Source organism: Maniola jurtina, chromosome 17 (genome assembly GCF_905333055.1).
Source record: "Maniola jurtina chromosome 17, ilManJurt1.1, whole genome shotgun sequence".
NCBI lineage: Eukaryota > Metazoa > Arthropoda > Insecta > Lepidoptera > Nymphalidae > Maniola > Maniola jurtina.
Window position 1 is genome coordinate 13333841 of NC_060045.1, and position 20025 is coordinate 13353865.

The window sequence follows — 20025 nt, forward strand, 5'->3', positions numbered from 1 at the left end:
AGTGACACTGGCTATACTTATTAAAAAAAATTAAATAGGGCAAATCAGTCGTGTACTTTTTTTTTGAGTTTAAAAGTTTAAGTTGAGACTAGCTACAATTGAGCTGAAAATAATACTTCGTTTATATTCCTAATACCTTTAAATTAACTAGGTAAAAGTAATAACTCTAACTAATAATAATCTATGAAGTGACCCGCGGATTTTCCCTATCGAAACTACCCAGTAAGTAATATGTAGGTACCTACATAATATAATGTACAGTCATGAAAAATGATTACCTAAGTGGGATGATGAAATTGTTTTAACTTTTACAGGCATTCCTATCTCTACCAAAGATATAAGTAGTACTTGAAATTGAAATATTAAACCTATTTGAAATTATTAGTCACTAGCTGATGCCCGCAGCTTCGCCCGCGTGGATTGGTCAGATCCCCTGCAGCATCAGGATTGAGGAGTTGGAATCCAAATTTTTTATGAAACAATGTCGCAAAGTTCCTCTATCGATTAAAAAAGAAATGACGCAAATCGGTTCAGAAATCTCGGAGATTTCAGTGTACATAGGTAGAAAAACACAACTCCCTTCTTGAAAGTCGGTTAAAAAAGTAGCCTATGTTACTCCCTGGTCAATCCTCTACTTGTATGTGAAAATCCCGTTAAAATCGGTTCAGCCGTTCCGAAGATTAGCCTTTTCAAACAGACAGACAGACAGACAGACAGACAGACAGACAGACAGACAGACAAAAATTTTAAAAACGTGTGATTCAGTTATGGTATCGTTCAAATAACCATACGACCTTAATATGTGGTAGTTATTTCGAAATTACAGACAGACACTCCAATTTTATTTATTAGTATAGATAACAAGCTTCTTGTTAGTATAAAAAAATTAGGATCTTTCATTAAAAGGATAGGTATCTATAATTAGTATCAATTCTTCAGCTAACATGTGTGTAGTAGGTATGTCGCTTAGGCATTTGTTAATTAGTCTTGTTTTTGTTTTTTTTTTTTGTTAAGTTTATTTATATATTAATAATTGTGTTTTACAGTACGAAATAGTTAAGTAGTAAATACTAAGTAGCTACACACGTAGGTACCTACGTAAAATTTTTAACAAAGAAAAGACCAATAACAAAAAGTAGGCAACTGACGGCAGTCATACGAAAGTAATCGCTTTATTGTGTAACACAATGCATTATATACGTCACGATTCTTAGTCAGGTCTGGACACGTCCAACGCATCTGCTTAGCAACCATGGCTACTGGTCATTGGTCACGTACTAGGTGTTACCATCGGCTTGTTTTAGGTAACTTAGTAGATTGCTAGATAGGTAAGGTATATATTAGGTTAGAAAGAAAAAAAAACGTTTATTCTTTGAAAGTTATACCTGCACACATCACCAGTTGTACCTAAGTACCTAGTCAACCCCCGACCCAAAAAGAGGGGTGTTATTTGACGTGTGTATATGTGTATCTGTCTGTGGCATCGTAGCTCCTAAACTAATGAACCGATTTTAATTTACTTTTTTTGTTTGAAAGGTGGCTTGATTGAGAGTGTTCTTAGATATACTCCAAGAAAATCGGTTCAGCCGTTTGAAAGTTATCAGCTCTTTTCTAGTTACTGTAACCTTTACTTGTCGGGGGTGTTATAAATTTTTAATTTACACTTGTAACTACCTAATAAGGGTTAGGTTTTTAGCTCGCAGACGAAATTAATTAGAAACCTGAAATCTTAACATTTGATGTAGAACGTTGACCCAAAATCGAATAGGTATTGAATTAGAAATTCAATTATATTAGTTACTTATTTTTTATGTACTTAGTAATAAAGGGGTACAAATCCCTGAAAAGCCGGCAACGCCTCGGCGGTACCTCTGGTGCTGCAATTGTTCATGGGCGGCGGTAATTGCTTAGCATTCAATATTATAGGATTAATAATGTGAAACAGAATGCATGCATTGAATAAGTGCATCCACATCGATCGCCTGACGTGGTGGTGTTCTGTGTTCTGGTCACGTAGGTACGAGTAGAAGAAGCTTTGATCGGCTTCTTTATGTAGAATGTAGATAAGCAGGAACATAAGTACTTACCTATCTTGTTAATAAAATGTCTGTGCAATGCAATTTTTTGAATTTTGAATTTTAGGGTTCCGTACCTCTAAAGGAAAAAAGGAACCCTTATACCCCACTTCGTTGTCTGTCTCTATAGTGTCTGTCAAGAACCTATAGGGTAGTCACTTCCAGATGACCTAGAATCATGAAATTTTTCAGATAGGTAGGTCTTATAGCACACGTAAGGGGAAAAATCCAAAAACCGTGAATTTGTGGTTAAATCACAAAAAAAAATGTGTTTATGAACAAATAATTCGTATTTTCAAAGAAGATAACTATACCAAGTGGTATATCACATGAAAGGGATTTATCTCTACATTCTGAAACAGATTTTTATTTATTTTTATTATGCCTAGTTGAAACCCTCGGTGCGTGAGTCTGACTTGCACTTGGCCGTTTTTTTTAATCAGCTCTATTGCAATTTAATAATGTGTTAACTTTGATGGGGCTGACATACTCATAGAACCAGGAAGATTTTGTTGAAGGTTTCTCCGTTATTTCTACCCAACAAAAGCAATCCATTGCCAACTAGTTACACCTAGTTACAAACTCCCAGGTAACCCAGTACTCGGCAGTAATGTAATAGCGCAATTACTATAATAGCTAAACTCATTAACGCCAGTAAGCGACTTGGAAGCTACGTGACCCGACTGCCGTACAGATTCTAGAATACCTACCATATTAAACTAATTCTATACTAATTACATTGAAGCTAATTGCAACTCTGAACAGGTGGATTGGGTCGCTATAAATGGAAAAGTTTTTGGGAAACTAGGGTTGCTAGACGTCAGTCTTTAGGCGGACATGTTTGGTTTTATCATCGTCATCTCAACCCATCGACGGCCCACTACTGACCACAGATCTCCTCATAGAATGAAAATGGTTCAGGCCATACTCCCACACTCTGGGTAAGCGTCGATTGACAGACTTACAAGAAGTATTGTTGATAGGTACTTACTACTTAGTACATAATAGATTCTCCTCCTCCTCCTCAGATTACCAAATAAAAGTCTAGTCTGAGTTTATCCCTATGTCATGATCAACTCATCGCCGGCTCACTACTGAGTACAGGTACCTATCACCTCAATATGAGAAGGGTTTTGTCCAGCACGCTGGCCAAGTGACAGAGACCAAGTGTGGATTGACAGACTTCACACACCTTTGGGAACATAATGGAGAACTCGCGGGCATGCAAGTTGCAAGCTATAATGTGTAAGTAAATAGGTATTATAAACGTATTACTTCAGCGTTATTAAAATAGCAATGATTCATAGTTTAATTTATAAGGTCACGTGGTACACGAATGTGCGCTACCGGTGTTTACCGGTTCTTGTTTTTACAGAACTATTATTGTTCTTCAAGAGAGGGCAAAATGTTACTCTATTTATAAGAATTTTCATACATTATACCTATTGTTTACTCGTATTTTGATAAGACAAAGTTGCATGAAAAAAAACTGGCTTAGCTTGCCAACAAGGTACCTATGTATGTATATACTTTATTGAACCACAAAACACAAATGACAGGTTACAAAAAAGAAATCTTATAATGTGGGTACAAAAAAGGTAGGCATTCTTATCGCTAAAAAGCTCTCTTCCAGACTTTCATCCACGGAGGTCGTTTTATATCGGGATCTTAGACTAGTACCTAGTACCTACTATAATATAAATGTGTCGGTGTGTTAGTTTGTTGATTTGTCCTTCAATCACGCCGGCACGGAGAAAAGGATCAAGGTGATATTTTGTATGGATACTTACAGTATTTATCATATCAGTAGGTAGGTACTTTTTTCTCGGGAAATCAAAGAGATCCAAAGCATAAGCCCACATGAACAAAGTCGTGTAGCTATAGTAGGTACGTACTTATAGAAATACCTATTCAAAAGTAAACTTCAGTGCCCCGTCCATTATCTTATCACACAAAATCGGGTGATGTGTTGTGATTGCGATATCTTTTCCACGTAAATGAATCAATTTTCGGAAAACAGTTATATAAAAAACCGGAAAAGTGCGAGTCAGATTTGCACACGAAGGGTTCCGTACTTTTTTACTTTCATGGCAGGGGTTTCATTGAGGGGGGGGGGGCATAGAAGGGGTTTTTTTTACTTTCATGGCAGCCATTTTGAAATTTTAGTTGTTGTAGTAAAAGTTGAATTATTTGTTGTTATCTTAGCCACTAAGCTAACCTATCACTCCTTACTCATTATTAGTCAGTTAGTTTCTCGTTGCTATGGATTTATCAGATAGATATAACACTCTACTAACAAGTGTAAATTAAAAATTTATAACACCCCCGACAAGTCAAGGTTACAGTAACTAGTCCAAAGTATCTGATTTTTCCAAAACATCATTTTCAAATAAATAATCATGTATCTAGGCAACGTCGATCTTAACAGCTTGACATTTGTCAATTGACATAATATTATGAACCTAACGGTTATCTAACCTTCTTTTCTACAAGAAAACTAGAAAAGAGTTGATAACTTTTAAACGGCTGAACCAATTTTTTTGGATTATAGCTAAGAACACTCTCGATTAAGCCACCTTTCAAACAAAAAAAAGTAAATTAAAATCGGTTCATTCGTTTAGGCGCTACGATGCCACAGACAGATACACAGATACACACGTCAAACTTGTAACACCCCTCTTTTTGGGTCGGGGGTTAAAAATAAAGTCATCGAGTCTAGTCATGTGTAAGTAAATTATAAAGTATCGATAAAATCTGAAGAGTGAATCGATCAAGTATGCAGACGTTTTCCATCACGATGTACTCAGGTGTTATTCAGAATTGCAGCAGTATATTCGAGAAGTACTTCAGTTATCAGTGGTGTTCTTATCAGTTAGATAAGGTGATAGATGGGTGAGGCAGACGGATAGGCACCTGGGCTTAGACTGAGTATAAGGGACCCCTTTGTTGGGTGATATGAGGGGGTTACTGTATGCTGAATGGCACATAAAAGCACTATAAAAATGCATCTGTTCAGGTGTGCAATAAAGTTTTCTATCTATCTATCTGTTTTCCCCTCACCTTTTAATATACTAGATATCCAAGACTGAATAGGCATCTTCTAGACAAGCGCACTCTTAGGCTGCATGATAACTTGACTGCAAGTCTGTTTGCAGCCAAGCGGAGTTCTATAAATTAAAGAAAAAAAACCAAGTGCGAAACGGACTCGCCCACGAAGGGTTCCGTACCATCGCACAAGATATACGTAGGTACCTAACACTTTTATGTAGAGCACTGCAAGTAAATGTGATTTAGTAAATTATTTTTTTCGTGAACATTTTTTTTTCAGTTTTCTTGTTAGATACGACAGACGGACAGGCAGACAGACAGACAACCACAAAGTGATCCTATAATAGGTATAAGGGTTCCGTATTTCTTTTTGAGATACGGAACCCTAAAAAACTTGCTGGCTATGTAATTAATTGCATTTAGAAATGGCAGTTAACATACTTACTAAAATATGAATGGTTATGGCGCCATTTTCAAATGGGAAAATTTTAATTTTTTTATTTCATTTTTTTTGGCAGGTTTTTCAACTTTTTTAATTAGTTACGACTTGTAACTTGGGTCGTATTTTGATTTTCGTTTTTAATATGCTAGTTAATTTTACGAACTACAATAACTATTGTAAACGTGTCTATAATCTATACCTACATACAACGAAGTAGTGTAGGTATATGTGATTAAGAATTTGAAACGCTATGTTTGTCGAGGGCTAGCATGTATCATCATGTGTTATCACGCGTGTATCAGACATCAGTGCTGCATCGAGTAGATACTCGACACTCGATAGCCATGGAGTAGTGTTACTATGGGCTTTTGCGGTCCAAGACAATCCTGAAAATCTGGAAATTTTCACTGTCAGAACTATTTTTTCAAAAGTAACGTTCTAAGACGGTGTTGCGTAGAAACTGATTTAAGAAACTGACTGACAAAGTGGTCTCTGAAAAGTAAATATGTATATTGTATACTAAACAAAAACATAGGAAACCTATCCATATGCCATAGTCACCAAACTTCAGATACCTTTGAGAACATTATAGAGAAATCTCTACCTTTATTTTCAAAACCGGCCGCATAAGAAAGCTAAGACTCACTCAGCGGGCGATGGAGAGATGCTTGGAGTTTCTCTACGAGATCAAATCAGAAATAAGGAGATCCGTAGGAGAACAAGATAGCTTAGCGAGTTACGAAGCTGAAATGTTAATGGACAGGTCATATAGTTCGAAAACCCGATAGGCGTTGGAGTCCCAAAATGCTGGAATGGTGACTTCGTACTGGAAAGCGCAGCGATCGCAGACCTAGGTGAGCGAATGACATCAAACGAGCCACAAAGAGCCGCTGGATCATCATCATCGTCATCATCAGCCTGTGGACGTCGTCGTCCACGTCGTGTCGACGTCGAAGTTGGACATAGGCCTTCCCTAAAGGGAGGCTAGGATGCAAAACCGTGGCGTCTGGAAGTCCCTGCAAGAGATTATCATTTTCAAAAAGGACTTATCCTGAAAAGTTCGTTCACCTGGCGACTTTAGCCACGTGTAGCTAGACCTATCGGCACCTGGAGTGACAAGGCGTCTTTGTGCTGAACAGACACTTCCTGTCACAATTAGCTCATTGTAGTTACAAGTACCTACCTAATGCGCTTACTATGCAACTAAATGTCTGTTTCACAATATATGGTGTGTCAACTGAAAATTGCGTGATTATTTATTTACTAACTGATACCTGCGACTTCGTTCGTGGATATAGGTTTTCAAAATCCCGTGAGAACTTATTGATTTTCCTGGATAAAAAGTAGCCTATGTGTTAATCCAGGGTATAACCTATCTCCACTTCAAATTGCAGCCAAATCCGTCCAGTAGTTTTTGCATGGAAGAGTAACAAACATCCATACATACAAACAAATGATATTAAAATATTCCAGGACAATCTCCAAGATAAAGTGAAGATTCCAATTTGCGATTCTAAGAATACCAGACTCAAAGTCAAAGCATTTATTCAGATTGGATACTATTGTAGACTGATTGTCAAACGATGATGTAGTGGTGATAATTAATTACGTTAACTTAATACTAAAGCTACGAGGGTTCCAAACGCGCCCAAGTCTGAGAAGAGCCAACAACGAACTCCGACTCTTACCACTTACCACTAAGCTATCAACACTTATACGTATTGTAATTAGGTAGGTAGGTTCCTATAGCATGTTTGTAAGCACGCGTTTCACCATGCTTTGTTTGCTGCTAGCAAAGCGATTTCTGCATAACTACAATGTTAATAATTATAATTTTGCCCATTGTTAACCACAACAAAGTCGCAATAATAAGTAGACTAAGCGATGAATTTGCATATCAATACTACCTGTTAGTACGCGAGAAAAACGCTAAGATTAATTGCTTGCAATTTTTTACAGCAGGTGTTTTGAAACTGTTATGTACAGCAATTTGGATGACCTGCTTAGTGCAGATGTGAAAAAGTATGGCTGAATACGATTTTTTTCAGTCTAGTTTTTTTTTGTTTTCACGATAAAAGTGACATCACTATAACTATAATATAAATATCTACGGCACAAAAATACTACATAGTAATATGTTTTTAACCCCCGACTCAAAAAGAGGGGTGTTATAAGTTTGACGTGTGTATCTGTGTATCTGTGTGTCTGTGGCATCGTAGCGCCTAAACGAATGAACCGATTTTAATTTACTTTTTTTTGTTTGATAGGTGGCTTGATCGAGAGTGTTCTTAGCTATAATCCAAAAAAATTGGTTCACACGTTAAAAAGTTATCAGCTATTTTCTAGTTTTCTTGTAGAAAAGAAGGTTAGATAACCCTTAGGTTCATAATATTCAAGTGTCAATTGACAAATGTCAAGCTGTCAAGATGGACGTTGCCTAGATAATTATTTATTTGAAAATGATTTGTCGGGGGTGTTGAAAATTTTTAATTTACACTTGTTTATTATTTACTAGATGATGCCCGCGACTCCGTCCACGTGGATTTTTAGGTTTATTTCCCGTAAGAACTCTTTGCTTTTCCTGGATAAAAAGTAGCCTATGTCCGTCCCTGGGATATAAGCTGACCCTGTACCAAATTTCGTCAGAATCGGTTAAACTGTTGGGCTGTGAAAGGGTAGCACACAGACAGACAAGCAGACAGACCGACAGACACACTTTCGCATTTATAATATTAGTATGGATTATGTGACTGTGAAATAAAAGTATAGTAACGTGTCTTTAACAATTTAGATCTGTTAAGGTGTAAATTATTTTTTCCCTTATTAACCGACTTCGAAAAAAGGAGGAGGTTCTGAATTCGTCGGAATCTTTTTTTACCAAACAGGTAGGTAAGTAGGTACCTTATATTCTTGTTCACAGAATACTTAATCTGTGTTTTTGAGCTCTGTTTTTGCCGAGAATTCACGCCAATCATTATTATTATTATAGGCAAATCTACATCCCGGCTACTCACGACCCTTATTACAGTTCACATTACCTGCCATTTGGGACTCACTCATTCCTCAAGATTACTTACTGCACGAAAACACGAACGAGCAAAAAACTGGCAGAAGCGTGACGTACCTATATAACAATAAGTAATACAGCCTATAGACCCGGGCCCGGCCGTTTATCGTATCGTAGGGTCGAAAGATCGAGACTCGATAGTCGTCACGCGTCACGCCACGGTCCGTGCTCGTCACGACTCACGACCATCGCCAGTCAGGCGTGCTCACGCCAACCGCGCAGACGGCTCCACGCTCGTCGAAATTGTAATTTTTTTTTTAATCGTCGTCTTTTTATATCCTAAAGTAAAGTACCTACTGCTGGAAAACAGGACTCTTGTAAGGATCGCCAGAGAAATACGATTTTGTATCGCGTGTGTAGTGTCAAGCAATTCGGTGGAGTTCGTCCGTCCAAAGCTCCGGTTTCTACCTAAGCGTAGCGGTCAGCGAATAGGTGTGTGTGGTTCAGTGGGCCAATCAGATTCTTATTAGGTATATGCATAAATATGTAGGTATATGACGTAAAAAATTATCACTTTTTTTAATTCGATGCAAGTTAACCACTGACTGCAATGTCACCTGGTGGTAAGTGATGATGCGGTCTAAGATGGAAGCGGGCTAACCTGGTAGGGATATGGCAGTTTTCATTAAACCCATACCTCTTTGGTACACGGCATCATACCGGATGCCGGTAGGGTGGTAAGTAGCCACGGCCGTAGCCTCCCACAGACAAAATGATGACTTTTAAAATTTGATTGGTCGACATTATCTCGACAACTCTCCGCTTCGCTTAGGTGGAAGCCGGGCCTTAGAGAGGGGTTGCTGAACGCTGCGTCATGCGCTTTACAGTACAAGGCCGCCACTTAAGTATTTTGGATTTTGGAACCTCAACGATTACATCCTAGTGAGGAGCACCAAACGTAAATTGGAACCTACCTACCTACTTACTAGTAAGGGGTCTTCAAACCCTGCGCTTTCCAGTAACCTTGAGACTCAAAAAATATGGAACTCCGTCAAAACTCCATCCTCCGCATAAGCGACGAAAAAACCATGGAGCTAGTCAATTTATACGAAAAAGAAGGATGCCTCTGGAACACCGATTTAGAGGACTACAAACATCGACAGACTCGACACGAAGCGGCGGAGAGGATCGCCAAGAAGTTAAACATCAAACACTTCACGTCCCGTTATGTTGTTATCAAGTTCAAGAATCTGAGGAATTCGTATTGTCAGGAATTGAAGAAGGTCGCCAACAGTGTGAAGGCGGGGGACGATCCCGTGTACAAGCCCAAGGTGTTTTGGTTCAACAAAATGGACTCCTTTTTGCGACCCCATATACAGCATTTTAATAAGGGTGTAAGTATCTAGCTATCTATAAGTCAATGTCAAAGTCATTTAAGTATTCAAAACTAGAGGATGCCCGCAACTTCGTCCGCGTGGATTTAGGTATTTAAAGATTCCGTGGGAACTGTTTGATATTCCGGGATAAAAAGTTGCCTAGATATCAATTACCGGGACGCAAGCTACCTAAAGCTCTAACAAACAAACACACTATCGTATTTATGATATATTGGGGAGTATCTACTGCTGATCCTGGATTTACAAACGAGTGAAGTCGCGAGCAAAAGCAAATTATGTTAGGTATTGCCTTGAAGCCAACCTAACCTTGACTTTGGCATGAGTCATTACTTAGCATAAATTAAAACACCTACTGTTTATGTAACTTACCTACCTACAATTAGGGTTGCCACCTGCCAGTTTTTGATTTACGGGTTACCAGCATCAATAATAGAGTTGTAGATTTTTTCACGGGAGACAGTGTTTTATAAAGATCTAATACTTTAAGTATTGTTTGAAGAAACAGCTTTTATCTTTTTGTGAAACAAAAGTATTATTATTTTTTTGCATGTTAACTTAAAATTACTTATAAATTTTAATTCCGCACTGGATCAATATTGAATCTTTTTCGACTACGCAGGTATTGGTCCACGCATTGCCGCAAATATTCTGTCTATTAGACAAAGCATTACGTTACAGTTTTGTTTCACCATCCAGCTCCGGCTGAATTTGTAAAAAAACGGGAGCTTTATTTATTAACCCCGTATTTTATTTTCGCAATTACGGGTTTCTGTTTAACATGCCCTGCAATACGGGGTAACCCGTAGAATACGGTGTATCTGGCAACCCTACCTACAATGCGGCTTTTTATAATCTCGGATGTTGATTGACGACCTCCCTAGCGCAGTGGTGAGTGGCCTTATAAGTTGGACGTCTGGGGTTCAATTTCCGGCAGGGGCAATATGGGAAATTATGATTTCTAAATTGTCTCCAGACTGGAGTGGTGGGGGGCTACGGCGGTGTCGGTTACCACCTTACGTAGATCCGTTACTCCTTTGCGACGTGATTGAAGGACAAACGAACAAAGAAACACACTTTCGCATTTTATAATATGGGTACTCGGATAGTGATGACAGTTTATCGAGATCGAGATTCTTGCAAAATTTTTATTCTTCTACAAAAAAAGGAGAAGGTCTTAATTCGGCACGTATTATTATTTTTTAATATTTTAATGAACCATCTAGCCTGTAGCATATCGCAATGTCGCACTATTTTGCTCTGGCGTAAATGAATCTTAACATTATAAAACTGAAAACTCTTTACTTAGTAAAATATTAGTAAAAGTGCCTAAGTAAGTACGAGTATACTTTGCATAATATTCAATTTTGTAAAGCAATTTTGAGAGTCAACACAAAAGATATAGTGCCATATCGAAAACAGGGAATTTTAATAACAATATTGTTTTCAGCTGAATGTGAAAAAATTTTATCTTGCAATAATAAAATAGCTTGTCCAGGATGTTCAGCAACTTAATAATAACCTCAAATTAGAAAGTTCCTTTGCTTTTCCCCCTGAAAAATTAAATAAGGAATGAGATTGCGATATTAAACCTTTCGGAGTTATGTGCGTTTTATTTAAGCAATTAAGTATCGCCAAACCGTTCTTTGAAAAGAGGCCTGTGCTCAGTAGTGAGTCAGCGATCGGTCGATGGTGAGAATGAAGCGCACCAAAATTGTTCTTCTTTTCAACAAAATGGAATGAAATGTAGCGACTAACCCATACTTAATATTATAAATGCGAAAGTGTGTCTGTCTGTCTGTCTGTCTGCTACGTTTTCACGGCCCAACCGCTGAACCGATTTTAATGAAATTTGGTACAGACATGGGCTACATCCCGGGGAAGGACATAGCCTATTTTTTATCCCGGAAAATCAAAGAGTTCCTGCGGGATTTAAAAAACCGAAATCCAGGCGGGCGAAGCCGCGGGCATCCTCTAGTATCTAATAAAAACATTTTTTGTGTCTTTTCAGAAATTCACTCACAAGACCTCAGTGAAATCAGAACCGACGGAGGCTGAAGAAATCGTCCAATTCTCCAACCCAGAAGACGTTTTTGTGGAAGAGACCAATTACTATAGCGACAGTGAGGAGTTTGAGGAGGAGGAATTCTCCCAAAAACGTTCCCGAAACTCCTCCACCACATCAAAGAGACCCAGACTCGAGGAGTCTCGAGAGAGTGACTTATCACAGATGTTGAAGGACATATCCTCTCATTTGCGCGTGATGAGTAATCAGAGTCAAGATTGTCATGAAAGTTTCGGGAAGTACGTGTCAGCCATGTTGAGGAGCATGCCGCTACATCGCGCTATGGAGGTGCAGCCTCACATTGTGAACTTGCTGGTGGAGACGGCGTTGAAGAGGGAGGAAAAGGAAACCATTACATAGAGAAATCGTTCAGATCCTTTTAATGGTCATAACTCATAACACATGTGTCAGCTCGGAAAGGGATCAAAAAATATTAAAATATTAGTAGTATGATGTCAAAAATTAGAATTAAATTAAAACTTTGCTAAGAGCAGTTTTAAGTTTTTTTTTTAATAACTAAATGGGCTTGCGATTAACTGCAATCACACCAAGCAGGAGTTGATGCAGCCTAAGGTGGAGCGCGCCTATACCCAGAAGGTGCTAGCGGGAAAAACGGAAGTCGGAAGGGCTTTCCATATTCTGTGAGTATCAGAAACGAGGAAGCAAATCGCTTCGTACGAGTCCGTAGGATTTCGACTATATATAGGGATGCAGACCTAGGCTATGCCTAGTAGTTCAATTTTAAAATGGCGAGGGGGAAACTAGGTCGAAAAAGAAAATTTTGGTTTCGTTGAAACCGAACCCCATACCTAATGAGGCGGGTAGGTATGTGCACCACGGAGTCGGAAAACTCTTCCGTATGTGTATAAGAAGTATTAAATGATAATTACATAATTAAACACGCAATCACATTCTCAGTAAGTCTTTTAATCATGATTGCGATCCGATTTTATTTCAAGGTTCCGTCATCAGGAAAATTCCTTATCGGAAATATATAATGGGCAATAATAATGTATTTTTAACGACCTCTGGTGCAGTGGTGAGCGCTATGTCTCATAAATGAAAGGTCCCGGGTTCAATTCTGTTAGGTCAATTTGGGATAATAACGTGAAGGAAAAATCAAGTTTCGATTTTCAAAGAACCCGTGCGATCTTTTTGGTATTCTGAGAGAAAAAGAGTAACCCTGCATTCATCTCCGGGATGCTAGCTATCTATCTGTAGTACGCGACAGTTCGAGATGACAATCGGGGTGGGGGTGCTCCGCACACCCGCGCAACCCCCGAGCTACCCCGGTGCGGGAAACCGCAGCTGACAGCTCATACAGACAGACACACTTTCGCATTTATAATATTAGATATTAGCCTGGAAGTGTGGCTGTGGCCATGTGTCATGTCGCACTGTTGTAAACCAGCCTTTACCGTCAGTGTTGTGACAATGTTGACCGACATGAAAATTAGTGGGTAATGGTTTTAATACCTAAGTTTACACAGACGCTATCGGAAATGAACAGTCAGACATGGAAATGTTTTTAATAATAATAAATATTAATTAGCTTTATAAAAACTGGTCATATCACCTACTTAATAGATAGTTATACCTGCATAATAAGTAAGCCAGTGCGTTGAGTCACGTAGATCCAGTGAAAACAGGATTTTTGGAATTATTAGAGTTTCGCACTAAGTTCCGTATCGTAAACTGAAAGCGATCATCATGTCGGAAAAAAAAATAGAGGACACAAAAAAAAAACTGAAAACGAATCCCTTATACTTAATCATTTAATCGTTTGTCTGTCCGTGTGTCGGCCTATTATCTCAAAAAGGTTGGAAGTATGCAGCTGATCGAATACCTACTTAGATCTAGGTAGGTATGTTTTCTTAATGCTATAAAACAGGAAATATAAAAAAAACTAGCTAATGCTATTGAATTATAATGTACTAACGTGGCCGATGCCCACGATTTCGTTCGCCTGGATTTAGGTTTTTAGGTAAGATCCCGTGGAAACTGATTTTCCTTGATAAAAATAGCCCATGCCACTCTACAGGCCTTTAATTACTACCTATGCATAAAATAACGGCTTACCGTTGCTCCGTTGCGACGTGAGTGAAGAACAAATCAATACTTAAATACATTATTCGAGAAAACTAATATTTGCGTTGTTTATGTTTCATGCAGTTTACCTACTATCCAAGCGCCCGCAACATACATACCTAATATTATAAGTTTATCACTTGAATGCACTTAGGAAATCTAATAATTATAATCAGAAATGTTGTTCTTAAATAGTTTTTTTATATATACCGTATAATATACGGAACCCTCATTTATTCACAGACTTTTTGTGGACCAAAAAACTGGTATCGGAAATGTATTTCAGTATTTAACTCAATAAAATGTTAAATATATCGAAAAGTATGTTGTTAATTTCAACTTAATTTAACAATTATTTTAAAAACTGAAGGTTAACTTCTTGGAAATAATTGAAATGAGTTGGTTATTTTAGGCTCTTATATACCTACATATGAATCACACTAATCACACTAATTTTATAAAGGCAAAATTTGTGTGGATGTGTGTGTGTGTGTGTGTATGTTTGATACTCCTTCACGCAAAAACCACTAGACGGATTTGACAGAAATTTGGAATGGAGATAAATAATATCCTGGATTAGCACATAGGCTACTTTTTATTCCGGAAAATCAAAGAGTTCCCACGGGATTTCGAAAAACCTAAATCCCCGCGGGCGAAGTCGCGGGCATCGGCTAGTAATTAATAAACTTAAAGTATCATCCTCAAGCTATCCGGCCCACTACAAGAGTAAGGTTTAGGCCACAGTCCACCATGCTAAGTGCGATTTGGTAGACTTCAGGCACCTTTTACAGCCAAAATATTTCGTGTAATCCCGTTGGCCCCGTTAGCCGTGTCCCCGTTAACGGGGCCAGCGGGAATAGAATAAAATTATTAAAAATCAGTCCCGTTGTCCCCGTTCTCTATTCCTTTATTTTATTCTAAGGTGATACCATTGCATACTTTTTGAGCGTCTTCGAATATTATGGAAAATTCTCAGGAATGCTGATTTCCTAACGTTACTTTATCGATGCAAGGTAGCCCTTGACTGCAATCTTACCTGGTGGTAAGTGATGATGCAGTGTAAGATGGAAGCGGGCTAACCTGGAAGAGATACGGCAGTTTTTCCGGCACAGCATCGTACTGGAACGCTAAATCGCTTGGCGGCACGGCTTTGCCGGTTGGGTGGTAACTAGCTACAGCCAAAGCCTCCCACCAGACCAGACCAGAAATTTAAGAATTATAAAATTTTGAACCCCTGCCGGGAATCGAACCGCCCGACGCGACATCTTAACCACTAGACTATTACCACTAGTGTCCCAGTAGTGGGTCTGCTGCGGACATCCACTGGCAGAGTAACGAGGCGTTGTCGGTCCTTTGCGGTGGGATGGAACTTCGTGAGGTTTTTAGTCGGTAGGAGTCCGACATAAGTAACCATTGTACTCCCCCGTGGCTTATGGTATCCATGACGGATTTTCCTCACGAAAAAGGCTATTACAACTAGTACCTAGGCTTACATTATATTATTCCAAAAATACATTATGTCATTGGTAACAACGCACTGCCAACTTTGCCTACGTGACTGCAATCAGTGAAAACTGCGTGCGACAGGGTGGCGAGATATACCAGGTGTGTAAGAAAGGGACGCACGCGAAGGGTTAAGGACCCTTGTCAGGTATCGACTACCTGCTAGGGTTTGTACAAGTGGATTACTGACTGACTGAATAAACCGATAATTCAATAAGACAGGGTTTACATTGAATAAGCTATTTAAGTAGTGGCTGCTTGAACAGGTGTTTAATTAGACATTAATTTTGATGACCTCCCTAGCGAAGTGGTAAGTCTGTGTTGTGTGGTCCTAGGTTCGATTCTCGGCAAGCTGAAGGTTTTTTTCTTTTTCAGGTACGGAACCCTAAAGAGATTCTAGACAACAATTTTATTGTAAAAACATAATAATATTATGTTAACTTTGATATTTATAGATGTTACTTAACTTAGATATATTATATCTAAGTTAAGTACTCACTGTGATACAGTTTACTAAACTTTTCTTCCTATAATAGGTACTAGCTGATGCCCGGAACTTCGTTCGCGTGGATTTAGGTTTTTAAAAATCTCGTCAGGAACTCTTTGATTTTCCGGAATAAAAAGTACAGTTTCCGGGATGAAAGCTACATCTGTACCTTCCATATAAATCGGTTCCTGGTCCGGATTAAGAATCCCGTGGGAACACTTTGATTTTCCGGGATAACTAGTAGCCTATGTCCTTCCCTGGGATGTAAGCTAACTCTACACCCATCAAAATTGGTTAAACTGTTGCTAGCTGACAGACAGATACACTTTCGCATTTATATTTTATAATATTACTATAGATATGAATAATTAATTATATCAACTCTTTTGATTTCTTTACAACTCGCAACTATTGAAGAAAGTATTAAAAGATTAATAGAAAAAAATTAAAAAACAAGATGGCGGCCGAGCTGGAGCGTTTTCAAAAATTTCCCGACGGACGGTCTGAAAAAAAAAACTGAAGTCCACTGCGTACGTGAGTGGACACACGCCATGCGGATCTTATCTGCGGATATTTCGAGCGCGTGCTGCATCTCGTTCCGTTGAACTGCAATTATCTGTCACTTGCCAAGTGGCGGTTATGAATGACATACTTCACCGTTTTCCTTGTACACACTTCATTTCTTTGTAATAAAAAACTTTCCACATTATTTGAGATCCTAGTGCTACTTTTGACCTGTTCCGACCAAAGTCGGATGGCATTTCTGATAGCCCTGCTTTCAAATTCATATTCAAAATATTTTTACAAGGACCCAAAAGCTTAATTTGCTATAATCCGCCAAACCAAAGAAATCTGTATGATGCAACATGCAGCATGCGACATGCGCCGCCCGCCCTCCCACTGATAAACATGCAGGAAAAACCAACCACCAAGCAAGCCACACGCACCACCACCACGCAGCACCACACAAATCCCAACACCACTCGAGGCACGTTTCGCCCCGACACCGGAGCATCTTCTGAGGATGCTCCGGTGTTGGAACGGGAAGTACTTACCCTTAGGTTTATTGACAGACACGACAGACAGACAGACAACGAAATGATCCTATAAGAGTTCCGTTTTTCCTTTTGAGGTACGGAACCCAAAAAAAGTCAATCTAACCAAAAGTCGATTTGGTGAGTAGATATACTTACCTATTATAAAACTGATTTAGCAGATAGTCTGAAACCTATTTCAAGTTAGCAGGTTTTTCAGAATTTAAATGCCTTAGTGCAAAGTAGAACCACAGTTTATAGCACCTAAGTGTAGGTTAGGTAGGAGCCCTAAAAAATTAACATCTTGACCTCTATACATTAAACAGGTGTGTAATACTGAAAGATCACGTTATACTGGTCACGCCCGTGGTAACATTTCGACCTTTTACAAAATGTTAAAGCACTTGAATTATAATGCAAATTGTGATTAATTATAATATTTTGATCGTAAATTCCGTCTCCCAAGTGGCACATTTAACAATGCTCCGAGTAATACTAAACCCAAGCTAAACCGTATTCAAATTCATCTACACAATTATTATTGTGGATAGAGATGGCGCTATTATTCGATATACCTATTCGTCATTTTTTCACTATTCGTCGAATAGCTAATGAAAGAAAAACTATAGATTCAGAAAGAAGAAAAATACATATACTCGTGAAATGAATTAATGTCCTGATTCATCACTGACTGACTGTCCAAACCCTTGGATAGAGTTTTCTCTGCAATCTAAAAAAGGAATAAGGCCGTATTTTTCTAAATTCCCAAGAGCGCGAAGAAGTGGGCCGTGGTTAGTTAAACAATATTTTAATTTTATTGTGCATATAATGTAAGTATTTATTATGAAGCATCATTTATTTAGAAATTATCATAAAATCATGCATAAAAATTTGGACAATTCCATTGTTTTCTTAAAAATCGTTGCAAAATTGTTAGATTTCGAAAAAACTAAAAAAGTTTGAGAGTCGTAACCATCAACGGCGTGACGTTATTTGGTATTGTTGTCATATAACAAGTACCTACGAAACTAATTAAGTACTTGCCTATATTATATTTTATGTCAAATAATTCGACTATTCGGCCTAGAAAATGCCGAATAATCGCTAACAGATTATTCGCCTCTGTATTCGGGACATCTCTAGTTCTAGATAATTTTCAATTCAAATAAGCTAAGATTATCTCAAGTAAATAAGATTAACATAAAGCAATAATATGTAACATTATTTATCAATAGATACGAATAACGACTAATGACGTATTGTACCTACCTAGTTACTAGTACCTACCTACCAATACCTAAACTACTTGCTTCTTAATCGCGATACCTCGAGGTCATATTTTACAAAGTTATACTTTAATTTAAAACAAGCAATATTAAACGCTGTTACAATACAATAAGTCACAAAGAGGCTGCAAAGGTGTTTTGTGACAAGTCGATAAACAAAGCCGTAACCGTTTTGTATTGCTAAAACGCTGCAAAATGGTCTTTAAACATATTATCATAAGAGCTATGTGCAATGAAAGAAATGTTGTTATTCGCAATTGTAATGCTTACCGATAATAAGAAGGTAGTTAAAGAAATAACATCTTTATGAGCATAGCAATAAGGGAGGGGGGAAGGGAACGTGAAAACAACTGAAAAGACACGTAAGTTCTTTATTTAGCCCGGCGACAAATTGTCTGATGTAAAAGATTAGTTATATCTACCTATAGTGCTACATATTATATATTACTATAGCTGTGTTTGTTGCTGGGAAGTATGACTATTGACTATGTACATAGATTGTGGCATAAAGTGGCTGTAAACAGGCTATAAAAATGTTCATAATCTCACTATTAGGTATTTAAGTAAGTACTTTATTAACCACTAAGCTGGTCGGGTATACTTCGATAAGTCGCATGAGCTTTAGGTAATAGTTTATTAGTAGGCTATAGCCTGTTTTTTAACCCCCGACCCAAAAAGAGGGGTGTTATAAGTTTGACGTATGTATCTGTGTATCTGTCTGTGGCATCGTAGTGCCTAAACGAATGAACCGATTTTAATTTAGTTTTTTTTGTTTGAAAGGTGGCTTGATCGAGAGTGTTCTTAGCTATCATCCAAGAAAATCGGTTCAGCCGTTTGAAAGTTATCAGCTTTTTTCTAGTTACTGTAACCTTCACTTGTCGGGGGTGTTTTAAATTTTTAATTTATACTCCCGGAGACAAAAATCACGTTGCGTATGTTGCCTGTTTAAAAAATCTTTATCTTAAATACCTATTACTAGTAATTAGATAGGTATATTAATGTTATATATTGAATATTCTATGTAGAACGAGCAATTTTAGGTCAGAACGCCTCTGCTTAGTACAAGTACTTACCAATAATTCGGTTAAACAAATATTTACCAGTTAAATATTATTGGAATACTTGGTTTAACCTTGGATTCGCAGCAATAACATTTGAGTCACCGTCGATGGTGAATGAGAATGGTGTGAATAGCACAATCAATCAGCAATGGTTATAGATTGAACATTTCACAGATAGGTAGGAGCATGTGAAAAATCACGTGGAAAGTCTTTTCATAATTGGCTGATTTGGCTGAAAATGGAGATAGATTATACCCTGGATTAGCACATAGGCTACTTTTTATCCCGGAAAATCAAAGAGTTCCCACGGGAATTTTAAAAAACCTACATCCACGCGAACGAAGTCGCGGGCATCAGCTAGTAGAATATATTTTTTACTATTTGATGCCCGCGACTTCGTTCGCGTGGAAGTAGTTTTTTAAAAATCCCGTGGGAACTCTTTGATTTTCCGGGATAAAAAGTAACCTATGTGCTAATCCAGAGTATAATCTATCTCCATTCTAAATTTCAGCCCAATCCGTCCAGTAGTTTTTGC

The 20025-nt window shown here is 38.1% G+C and overlaps 1 protein-coding gene across 5 annotated transcripts; it reads left to right on the forward strand.

Annotated features, from left to right (window-relative positions):
• Window positions 1–8845: 8845 nt before the first annotated feature.
• On the forward strand, window positions 8846–12477 carry LOC123873978. Of its 5 annotated transcripts, none has more exons than XM_045919104.1 (3): window positions 8846–9102; window positions 9405–9966; window positions 11978–12477. In XM_045919104.1, the coding sequence occupies exons 2-3, from the start codon at window positions 9613–9615 to the stop codon at window positions 12389–12391; spliced, it is 768 nt and encodes a 255-aa protein (XP_045775060.1). In that variant the 5' UTR covers window positions 8846–9102; window positions 9405–9612; the 3' UTR covers window positions 12392–12477. The 5 variants fall into 5 exon arrangements, with proteins under 5 accessions (XP_045775060.1, XP_045775063.1, XP_045775061.1 ...); XM_045919107.1 differs by having other exon boundaries at window positions 9460–9966; XM_045919105.1 differs by having other exon boundaries at window positions 8846–9064; window positions 9460–9966.
• Window positions 12478–20025: the final 7548 nt, after the last annotated feature.